At 43.0% G+C, this 12,325-nt stretch overlaps 1 protein-coding gene across 3 annotated transcripts in view; it reads right to left on the reverse strand.

Annotated features, from left to right (window-relative positions):
* oxnad1 (oxidoreductase NAD-binding domain containing 1) overlaps positions 1–8,883 on the reverse strand; it is a 38,719-nt gene extending 29,836 nt beyond the window's left edge. For 2 of the 3 annotated variants that reach the window (XM_041185036.1, XM_041185035.1), the window contains exons 1-2: positions 8,534–8,883; positions 351–417 (exon numbers count right to left, since the gene is read on the reverse strand). In XM_041185036.1, coding sequence (XP_041040970.1) covers positions 351–417; positions 8,534–8,673 — 207 coding nt within the window. In that variant the 5' untranslated portion in view covers positions 8,674–8,883. The remainder of the gene's footprint in view (positions 1–350; positions 418–8,533) is intronic. The other variant, XM_041185037.1, reaches the window with a different exon arrangement.
* Between the last annotated feature and the right edge of the window lie 3,442 nt (positions 8,884–12,325).

Consider the following 12,325-nt stretch of genomic DNA (forward strand, 5'->3'; position numbering starts at 1 on the left):
ATAAAATGAAACATTTAAAAATCTTGTATTCAATTTTGAAATAAGTGTTTCTTTGAAATCTTTGCATCAACATCACATGAACTGGCCTTCATGCCACATACAATGGACAAAAGGTGACAGCTAGTGATGAAATAGCAGAGATGTGAAAAGCTGATGGTGGCTGTATGCTCTGTTGTGATGTCAGGTGGCTGTAGTTGTTCAATGCCCTGTTGAAAATACTTGTAAAACATAATACTAAAGAATAGCATTAACTTCGATGCTAGAAAGGTCACAAATGTTTGAAATCTATTCAACATGTCCTGCAACAAGCAAAATTTTCCCCTTCATGCCAATAAGCAACTTATACTGACCTCCTGGCGGAAATTGTTGACTGTTCTCTCCAGATGGTTTGTTTTCCTTACTGATGACATAACCCTGCTAAAAGCAAACACAATGCACTAATTTACAAATAATGCATTTAATAAATGGAAACAATTTTATTTATATTCATCTTTATCCTATGACCAAGCCTTTGCAATTAAGCCATAGACTTGGCTGACACTTGTGTGTAATACTGAGAAAGTGCTACACTGTCTTTTGGATAAGATATTAAACCAAGGCCCCATCTGGTTCTCTGCTGGATAAAAGGCGACTTTGTGGCGCTATTTAAAGAAGCGTAACACAACTTCAACCAGCTTTACCAAAACTGAATGACAAGATCATGTATTTATGCTGTTTGAGAGATCATTCCTGACTGAAGTAACTGTACTTCGGAAGTAGCTAATTGATTGTAAAGCACTGAGATATTCAAAAAAAGTTATAAGGTGCTACAAAATGCATTTGCCCAATTGCACGGTATTCAGAATCTGGACAATATAGCCACAGGAAAAACATCACCTGGGATTTGGCAGGAGGGGTGGGGGGCGAAATGTATAAATTATTTTACATCTCAAACAAAAGTATAATTTCATAGAAAAACATTTTTCTATATTCATGCAAACACAGTTGAATGCAAAATCTTTCCTAAAACAATGAGTTTGTGACCATCTCAGGCAGCCAACATAAAAGATTTGTTTTACACCAAAAACTTCAGTTCCCGGCAATGAGTTGCAGTCCCATATCTTGGATATCATTTCAGTAAGTTTACAAGTTAGTAGTTTTGTATTTAAACAACATAAAAACATGAAAATGCAACTTACTAAAGGGTGTTATGCTTCAGTTATAAAAGGCATTGGTGAGATTGTATCTCAAATACTGTGTGCAGTTTTGGTTTCCTTATTTAAGGAAGGATGTAAATGCATTGGACGTGGAGGTGGTTTACTAGATTGATGCCTGGAATGAGCGGGTTGTCTTATGAGGATAAGTTGAACAGGTTGGGTGTGTTTCCACTGGAGTTTAGAAGAGTGAGGGGTGACTTGATTAAGTATTTAAAATCCTGAATGGTCTCGACAAGGTGGACGTGGAAAGGATGTTAAAAACAAAAAACTGTGGATGCTGGAAACCCAAAACAAAAACAGAATTACCTGGAAAAACTCAGCAGGTCAGGCAGCATCGGCGGAGAAGAGTTGACATTTCGAGTCCTCATGACCCTTCTGCTTCAGAAGCCAAATGGCCTACTTCAGCTCCTATTTTGTGTGTTTGTAAATTTTTAGGTTTTTCTTGATACTAAACATTTACCGACAAGAAAATATTTAGTTTCATACTGGAACATTGAACAAAAACAGGTAATTTTTTAGGCCTTCTAGTCAGTTCTGACATTCTGTTAGATCATGGCTGATCTGTACTTGAACTCTATTTACCCACCTTTGCTCCATATCCCTGGATACCCTCACCTAACAAAAATCTTTTGTTCAGGGTCCTGAAAATATCAATTTTCAGATCCACAGCCTTTTTGGAAAGTCATTTCTGGACTTACATTATCCTTGATGTGAAAGAAGTTCTTCTCTATTTCACTCCTAAATAGCATACCTGTAACTTTTTAAGTATGCTCTCCTGTCCTGGATTACCATGGGAAATAGTTTCTGTGCATCTACTCTATCAAATCATTTTACACAACTCAATTATATCACCCTACATTTAAACACAAGAGAAAACAGGCCAAATTTATCTTAATTTAACTTAAGATAACTCTAGTGAATCACTGTGCCCCCTTCAAGACCAATATAAGTTTCCTAAGATATTGTGCCCAAAACTTAACATAGTACTCAAGATGGAGTCTGACCAAAGCTCTGTACAACTGAAGCATCACTTGCCCATTTTTGGAGCCCAATGCCCTTGAGATAAAGGTCAACATGCTCACTGAGGAATAAATTCTAGCCAGGACCCTGCTCTTCTTTAAATAGTTCCATGGGATCTTTTACATCTACTTCAGTTTGAGGTTTCATCTAAGATGGGCCCTCCAAGCAGTAAAGCACTCCCTTAGTGTTAGCCTAGGTCATGTGCCGAAGTTACTGGAGTGGCACCCGCAACCTTCCAACTCAGGAGATGATTGCCCCACTGAGCCACGACTGACAACTAATTTTAAAATCTCAAAAGACAATAAGTCAAAATGACCAGTTAACCAGTTTCCCTGGAATTTGGCGAGTTGTTGATGAGGTGAGGTGTGTGTAATACAACAGTGGTTATGTTATTGGACTAGTAATCCAGACAAGACTCATTCAAATCTCATTGTGGCAATTTGAGAATTTGAACTCCCAAGTTTCTTTTTAAAAAGTGACCATAAAACCCACTTGGTTCATTCTGAATCTCAAAAACTCAGTTCTTCAAACAGTGAATTGGAACAGGCAGACAGGCCATCAGTTTAACACAGGAATATTGCTGAGCAGTAATACACTAAATTATACATAAATATTGAAAATTATATGGAAAAGTACAGACATACTCTATGAAACACAATGGTTACTATCATGTTGGAACGTGTAAATGCCATCTGTGGAATACAACCAAATTATGGTAATTGCAATGATGGAATGATACCTGATAATTGGTTACCTTAGGTTCAAGACTTTGAAAAAGGGAGAGGTTTTGCCAAGTTGAATTGTAGTGATGCGGAAGATTAAATAAATCAGACAGCACCTGTCTTAGGGTATGTCACATGTCATCTGGAGGAAATGCATTCGATGGCCTGAATCCCCTTTCTCGACCTATAATTTATGCTCTAAGACTGGTTAGTATAAATAACAAGGCTATTTTAATTCAGGTACTATTTCCTTTGCTATTGTTATTTTCTATATTCATGTAGTTGTGTTATTAAAAACTACATACTTAATATATCTCTGTTCCTATATCCTCCAGATGTGAGAAGAGAATTGACTAGAACTGCAAATTTCATGACTAAAATGACAAAAATTTCATTTTCAGAACTCTACATCTGAGTTTCATTCCAGAGAACTATTAGTAAAGGACTATGTAGTGCTGCAGGTTAGCGCACTGTTATTTCATATTTAGAATCTACACTGAAGCCTATCCTGGGCTAATGGAAGGAGCATGATTCTGATATTGCTTGCAAAGGTCCAAAATGAAAGGTAAAAAAATGATTTCAAAACAATATCATGGCTTAAAAATACTTACACCATTTATAAATTAGAAGTCACATTCAAAGGCCATTGGATTGACTCGTGTTGAGTTGAAAAATCCATATAGTGCAGGCAAATTGTTAGGTAATGACAGAAGGAACTATGCCTTGGTTATTCTATCCACAATTTAGGAAACTGGGAAATGTTCTATTCCAGAAACACTTTTGAGTGTAAGATACAACAACCCCAAAGCACAAGTGGTGGCAATGGAGCACCATCTGGTTGAGGCCAGCACCCCCTGACCTGAGAGATGCAATTCATTGACAGTAACATTTATTCAATTTAGTATTAAAGTTTTACTGCAAAAGTAATTTACTGCTGAGTGTGCCAATCCCTATTTCCCAATCCCCCCATGCATTGAATTCAAATTTCCTATTTTCATCAACGAATACTTGCACAATCTCACTCTCTACCTCCCTCTGCAACCCCTTCAAACTTGCATACCATTTGCTCTTCCAGTTCTGATGTCTGTAGTATCCTCCCACTACCTCTTCACTATCTTCGGTTACAGAATTTTTAGCCATTTTAAAAAAAAAAAAATAATCTACAGGATGTGGGCTGCATTGGCTGGGCCAGCATTTATTGCCCATCCTTAGTTGCCCTTGAGAAGGTGGTGGTGAACTGACTTCTTGAATTGCTGCAGCCCATGTGATGTAGGTACACCCACAGTGCTGTTAGGAAGGGAGTTCCAGGATTTTGACCCAGCGACAATGAGGGGATGGAGATATATTTCCAAGTCAGGATGGTGAGTGACTTGGGAGGGGAACTTTCAGGGGGTGATGTTCCCATGTATCTGCTACCCTTGTCCTTCTAGATGGTGGTGGTCGTAGGTTTGGAAGATGCTGCTGAAGGAACCTTGGTGAATTCCTGCAATGCATCTTGTAGATGGTGCACCCTGCTACTGTGCGTTGGTGGTGGAGGAAGTGAACGTTTGTGGATGGGGTGCCAATCAAGCCGGCTGCTTTGTCCTGGATGGTGTCAAGCTCCATGAGTGTTGTGAGAGCTGCCCTCATCTAGGCAAGTGAGGAGCATTCCATCACACTCCTGATTTGTGCCTTGTAGATGGCGGACAGGCTGTGGGGGTGGGGGGGGGGGGGGGGGGGGGGGGGGGGGGGGGGGGGGGGGGGGTCAGCAGGTGAATTACTCGTTGCACGATTCCTAGCCTCTGACCTGCTCTTGTAGCCACAGCATTTTGTAGCCACAATAGTTCAGTTCAGTTTCTGGTCAATGGTAACCCCCAGGATGTTGATAGTGTGGTGTTCAGTGATGGTAATGCCATTGAACATCAAGGGATTTTCTCTTGTTGAAGGTGGTCATCACCTGGCACTTGTGTGGCATGAATGTTACTTGCTACTTGTCAGCCCAAGTCTGGAATGTTGCCCAGGTCTGGCTCCATTTGGACATAGATTGCTTCAGTATCTGAGGAGTCACGAATGGTAAACATCCCCCCACTTTGGACCTTATGATGGAGGGAAGATCATTGATGAAGCAGCTGAAGATGGTTGGGCGGAGGACACTACCCTGAGGAACTCTTGCAGTGACGTCCTGGAGCCGAGATGCTTGACCTCCAACAACCACAACCATTTTCCTTTGTGCTAGGTATGACTCCAACCGGCAGAGAGTTTTCTCCGATTCCTATTAACTCCAGTTTTGCTAGGGCTCCATAATGCCACACTCTGTCAAATGCTGCCTTGATGTCAAGGGAAGTTACTCTCAACTCACCTCTGGAGGTGAGTTTTGTCCATGTTTGAACCAAGGCTTTAATGAGGTAAGGAGCTGGCAGAACCCAAATTAGGTGTCAGTGAGCAGGTTATTGCTAAGCAAGTGCCACTTGATAGCACTGTTGATGACCCCTTTCCATTACTTTACTGATGGGGCGGTAATTGGCCAGATTGGATTTGTCCTGCTTTTTGTATACAGGACATACCTGAGCAATTTTCCACATAGCCAGATAGATACCAGTGCTGGAACAGCTTGGTTAGGGGTGTGGCCAGTACTGGAGCACAAGTCTTCAGTACTATTGCTAGAATGTTGTCAGGATCCATAGCCTTTGCAGCATCCAGTGCCTTCAGCGGTTTAATATCACATGGAGTGAACCGAATTGGTTAAAGACTGGCATCTGTGACACTGGAATCTCCAGGGGAGGCCGAGATGGATCATCCACTTGACACTTCTGGCTGAAGATCGTAGCAACTGCTTCAGCCTTATCTTTTGCACTGATGTGCTGGGCTCTTCCATCATTGAGGATGGGGATATTTGTAGAGCATCTTCCTCCAGTGAGTTGTTTAATTGTCCGCGACCACTCACGACTGGATGTGGCAGGGCTGCAGGGCTTAGATCCGATTCGTTGGTTGTGGGATCACTTAGTCCTATCACTTGCTGCTTATGCTGTTTGGCACGCAAATTGTCCTCTGTTAGGTATGCCTGGCACTACTCCTGCACTCTGCATTGAACCAGGGTTGATCCCCTGGCTTGATGGTAATGGTAAGGTGAGGGATATGCCAGGCCATGAGGTTACAGATTGTGTTGGAGTACAATTCTGCTGCAACTGATGGCCCACAGTGCCTCATGGATGCCCAGTCGAGTTGCTAGATTTATTCTAAATCTATCCCATTTAGCATAGTGGTAGTGCCACATTACACGATGGAGGGTATCCTCAATGTGGAGGCCGGACTTCATCTCAGTAACTGTGCAGTGGTCACTCCTACCAATGCTGTTATGGACAGATGCATCTGCAGCAGGCAGGTTAGTGAGGATGAGATTAAGTATGTTTTTCCCTCTTGTTGGTTCCATGACCACCTGCCACAGGCCCAGTCTTGTAGCCATGTCATTTGTGACTCGGCCAGCTTGGTCCATAGTGCTGCTACACTATGGCGATGGACATTGAAGTCCCCCACTCAGAGTAGATTCTGTGGCCCTGCCACCTTCAAATGCTTCCTCCAAGTGGTGCTCAACATGGAGGAGTACTGACTCATCAGCTGAGGGAGGGCCGTATGTAGTAATCAGCAGGTGGTTTCCTTGCCCATGTTTGACCTGGTGCCATGAGACTTCATGTGTCCGGAGTCAATGTTGAGGACTCCCAAGGCAATTCCATCCCGATTGTATACAACTGTGCCTCCACTGCCGGTGGGGCATGACATACCCAGCGATGGTGATGGCGGTATCTGGAACATTTTCTGTTAGGTATGATTCCGTAAGAATGACTATGTCAGGCTGTTGCTTGACTAGTCTATGAGACAGCTCTCCCAATATCAGCATTAGCCCCAGATGTTAGTAAGGAGGACTTTGCAGTGTTGACAAGGCGGAGATTGCGGTTCTCATTTCTGGTGCCTAAGTCGATGCCGGATGGCCCTTCCAGTTTCATTCCTTTTTTGTGATTTTGTAGCGATTTGACACAACTGAATGGCTTGCTCGGCCATTTCAGATGGCATTTAAGAGCCAACCACATTGCTGTGGGTCTGGAGTCACATGTAGGCCAGGCCAGGTAAGGATGACAGATTTCCTTCCCTAAAGGACATTTGAGCTACACAGTGGAACTTCTTCCTAAACCTTCAGGAGAAAGCCTCAAAATTTAGCTCTTTGAACATACCTTTGGTGCCCTCCCAATCTTTCTCAACGTTCAGTGCTTGCTGTGTAGCTCATTTTTATATATATATTCATTACAGTAAAGGCATTAACTGTTTAGCAAGTTCATTTTAATATTTTCAATCTTTACAAAATATATACAAATCAATAATCATTTTAAAAATTTGAAACTTATCAGTCTTACTTCCATTCACTCTTACAAAGGCAGTCAACTTTGAGAAAATGTTACAAGCATCATTAATGACTGGGATTAACATATCAGAAAAAGGTGAGATCGATTTAAAAGTGCCAATATCCACTGCTACTTCATCCAAGCACCTACTTTTTTCATGCAAGGGAAATTCATCATAGCCAATCCTGTCCCAGTCCTATCCAACATCCACACATTCTTGCCAGCAGGAATCAATGAATGACGATCGAGAGAAAGAACCACTCATGGTCCAAGAATCGGAGTGTAACTGTAGCACCTAACCACATTTCTGGCTAAGGCTCTAGACTAATGTGATTATACCTGATAGATTCTAGTCTGTATAACTCAGTGAAACACAGAGGTATCTGACATTCCAATTGATAGTGCTGACTCCACTGGTTATAGAAAATCTGAGGATTTAGGCACTGTTTTGGGGGCTAACTGGCTAATAAAATCTGGAATTCTGACAGTCAGTTATTTTGCATTAAAATACTGCAGTGTGTGTGAAAGCCACCATACAGAAAGTGAATTCACAAGGTTGGACATGGGTAGTGAGGTGCATTTTAGAAAGAATACTGCTAACACATTGACACAAGGATGGCTTATTCAGAGGGGCACAACCCTCAATACATGCATGAATTGAAGAATTTATAATGCATCTACTCGATAGGCTATGCTTTCATCGTTAGTGATAGAAGGTCATATTTTTTTTAAGAGTAATCAGTCATCGAGGTACAATGGATTGATTGCACCCTCTGAACTCCAGTGAAGAAAATGCATCAGTCAAGATCAGAAAGCTGTTAGCATATTCTGCTTTAAATTCAGATTTTCAACACCAGCAATATTTCCTTTTATCTGAGTTGCCAGATGTGATTTAAAGAATTAGAGTGATCACAAACCCACGTAAAAGTACATTTAAGTTTAGAGTTAGTACAAAGCAACTTACTTGTGCAGTGCAAATGCGGAGTGAAAGCTGAATCTGACTGCAGAATGAAGTTGAATGACGCTGCCTAACTCAAGATTTGGGTTGAATTTACAATTTTAACAGTAGTTTTGTAAAGGAAAACCCTTTGGCTGTGCGCGCCAATCGTAGTGTAAATGCACCTTCACCCACATTGAGCCAGTCAGGGTGACACATTCAAACTACGATGGGCGTCATGCTCAATATATTTTAAAATACAGTAGAGAAGCCGGGCCGGCTCACCTTGTGGATCTGAAACGAGAGTGAATCCTGGGCCCGGATAACAACTGCAGCGACAGGACGGACGAGCAAGACAAACAGGCAACCGGCCCCATAACAGCTCCTCGGAACATGGGCCAAAGGGCAGCTCCGGCCAGCGTCATGACCGCTGACCCCTGAGTGACCGACAGCCACTACCGGCTGCTGACCCCTGAGTGACCGACAGCCACTACCGGCCGCTGACCGGCAGCCACTACCGGCCGCTGACCCCGAGTGACCGACTGCCACTACCAGCCGCTGACCCCCTACTCACGCTGCAGGTCACGCGCCCAGCCCGTGGCCCTTTGAATTTGAGAGAGAATTCCCAGGCAGGCCAGGCGACAACCGGAAACGGGTCACAATGAAGTCGTCCTGCCATCCGCCCTCATCATGTGACAGGGGAGGATCTTCAAAGTGGGAGGGGATGTTGAAGGGTCATGAGGATTGGAAACGTCAACTGTGCTCTTCGCCGATGCTGCCAGACTTGTTGAGTTTTTCCCGGTGTTTCTGTTTTTGTTTTGGATTTCCAGCATCCGCAGTTTTTTGTTTTTATCTTTTGTTTTTATATCTATGGTGGGTGGGGTCTTGTTCTGTTCAGGAATTTCCTCTCGCTCTCAGCTGTCGCACTTTATAAAGATGCAAGAAAAGGAAGCAGACTGGTTGTGTTACTGCAGCGGTAATGCAGCGAAACTTTCCAAGAATAGTGAAGAGGCATGCGTAATTTTCCAATTTAGAAGAAGGGTTAAAGGTATTAGATCAAATGAAGAGGCTTATGAATTTGACAGAATAAGTAGCTAGCCTGAGGATTGGGAGCATTTTAGAATTCAGCAAAGGAGGACCAAGAAACTGGGGAGAATAGAAAATGAATGTAAACTAGCAAGAAACAGAAAAATTGACTGTAAAAGCTCTACAGGTATGTAAAAAGGAAAATATTAGCAAAGACAAATGTGGGTCATTTACAGGTAGAGACAGGGGAATTTATAATGTGAAATAGCAGAGGAGCTAAATAAGTACTTTATGTCTGTGTTAATGGAGGAAGATACAAGAAATCTCCCAGAAATAATAGAGATCTAAGGGACTAGTGAGAATGAGGAATTAAAAGAAATTAATATTAGTAAAATGTAGCAATGGAGTAATTAATGGGACTGAAAGTTGACAAATCTGGGTCCGATAATCTATATCCTAGAGTGTTGAAAGAGGTGGTTATTGAGATAGTGGATGGAGACATTGGTGGTCATCTTTCAAAATACTATAGATTCTGTAACAGTGTCTGCAGTTAGGAAGGTTGCAAATATAACCCCACTATTTAAGACAGGAGGGACAGAGAAAACGGGGATCTACAGACCTGTTTGTCTGATATCAGTAGTAGGGAAAATATTGGAATCATTTTTCATTATTCATTCATGGGATGTGGGCTTTTCTTGCTGAGCCAGCATTTATTACCTATCCCTAATTGCCCTTGAGAAGGTGGTGGTGAGCTGCCTTCTGGAACCGCTGCAGTCCATGTGATGTAGGTACACCCGCAATGCTGTTTAAGTGTCAACCACATTACTGTAGGTCTGGAGTCACATGTAGACTAGACCAGCTGAATGTCAAACTGGGAGAAGTTGCCAGATCAGAGGTCCAAAGAGCCATCAAGAGCCTAAAGAACATCAAGGCACCTTGGATTGACATGATACAGCAGAGCTATTGAAACATGGCAAGAACCCTTCACAACAAAGCTCACAGACCTATTAACAACATCTGGATTGTGGAGGATGTCCCGGGTGACTGGAGATGAGGAGTAACCATCAAGCTTCCAAAGAAATGGAACCTCAGCAACTGTAACAACTGGAGGGGCATAACACTGCTGTCAGCACCTGGCAAGGTCTTCAGCATCCAACTCTACAACTAAAGAAGAACTCTCCCTTGGAGGTTCCCTGTGCTGCTAACTGATTGGTTTACACCAATCATGTGACCTTACAGCACAGGATTATTCTTAAAGCTACAGTCGTAATGTTTATCAAAACTACAATTACTACAGTTCCATCTACAAGATGCACTGCAGAAACTCACCAAAGGTCCATAGGCAGCACCTCTCAAACCCACAGCCACTACCATCTAGAAGGACAAGGCAAAAGATACGTGGGAGCACCTGGAAGTTTCCCTCCAAGCCACTCACCATCCTAACTTGGAAATATATTGCCATTCTTTCTCTGTTGCTTGGTCAAAATCCTGGAATTCCCTCGCTAACAGCACTGTGGGTGTACCTACACCACAAGGACTGCAGCGGTTCAAGAAGGCCGTTCACCACCACCTCCTCAAGGCCAATTAGGGATGAGCAATAAATGCTGGCCTAGCCAGTAATGGCCACATCCCATAAATGAATAAAAAAAACGTAGGCAACGACAACCAAGTAAGAACTATATTATTCATAGAAATCTATCTGCGAGAGATGATGGGAATATAACCTCATAACTTTGGTGAGTTCAGAGGAAATCAGCTGCTGCACTTCTTTGGATGGCTGAACAAGCCAATTCTAGAAAGGCGAAATCTACCACACATGAAGTTTCCCTTTCCGGTGGTGTGTGACGATCTCTGCTAATGCATTGTCTGATGGACTGGCACCTACTCTGGAGCTTCTGAAACTACATGGCTGGTGTTGCCATTTGCATTGATCATCTGCTAGAGTTTCCCACTTGTCATTATTGAATTTGAGGACTTTCATGTCTCATTTGACATCATCCTTGAATCAGAGCTTTGTGCGCCCTACTGGTCGTTTGGTATGGACTACCTCCCAATATAGCATATCCTTCAGTATGTGGCAATCTTCCATCCTGTGCGCATGCCCAAGCCAGCCATGTCTTAATTGTTCGATTAGTGCTAGTAAGCTTGGCATGTTTACCCTAGAAAGGAATGTTTCATTGGTGAGTTTGCCTTTCCATGTGATGTCAAGTATGCATCATAGACACTGGTGATGGAAGTTATTGAGCCTTTTATCTTTGTTGGTTTAAGTTGTCCAGGCTTCACTGCCATAAAGCAATGGGTTGAGGATACAGGCCTTGTAGATAAGCATCTTGGATCTGTGGATCAGTTTGTTGTCTCCATGCCTGTTTTGTTAGTTGGCCAAAGTTGGTGGCTGCCTTCCCAATACGTGTGCTGAGATCTTCATCAAGAGACAGGTTGTCTATTACCGTAGATCCTAGGTGTCAGAATTTGCTGACAGCTTCCAGTGGTACATTGTTCCGTCTGGTCACAGGTGGAGGAGGCACAAAACCCTATACCAGAACTAGTTTTCTTAGCACTGATGGTGATGTGACACAGGCATTGGGCAGACAATCCATGTAACTTTGGGGCGCAATCATCCCAGATTTGTACTAAGTGCGGTAGTGAACGGGAAAAACAATGTTTTACCTTATGGCTGCAAGGCAGCTTTTCACACTATATTGTCCCAATCCTGCCTCATTAATCATGCATTCCTGGGAAACATGCAGCTTCGATGGTGGGTGGGCTGTAATTCGCCCACCACGCCGACATCTCTCTGCTTCATCATGTCGGGTGCAATATTTAAAGTGCAGCCGCACAAGCATCTCTCAGAGCTTCCAGCCCAGAACTGCTGCAAAGAAGACATGGCCCAGAAAGGCAAGAAGACTGCAGCCCTCCGGTTTACTGACACATCCTTTGAATGTCTTTTTGACACTGTGGAGGCCCACCGTGATGTCCTCTACTCCTGCTCAGGCCACAGGAGGGGCAGCAACATTACCGCTGTGGCTTGGTAGGTGACGGCAGTGGTGATCA

Source organism: Carcharodon carcharias, chromosome 3 (assembly GCF_017639515.1).
Source record: "Carcharodon carcharias isolate sCarCar2 chromosome 3, sCarCar2.pri, whole genome shotgun sequence".
NCBI classification, from domain to species: Eukaryota; Metazoa; Chordata; class Chondrichthyes; order Lamniformes; family Lamnidae; genus Carcharodon; species Carcharodon carcharias.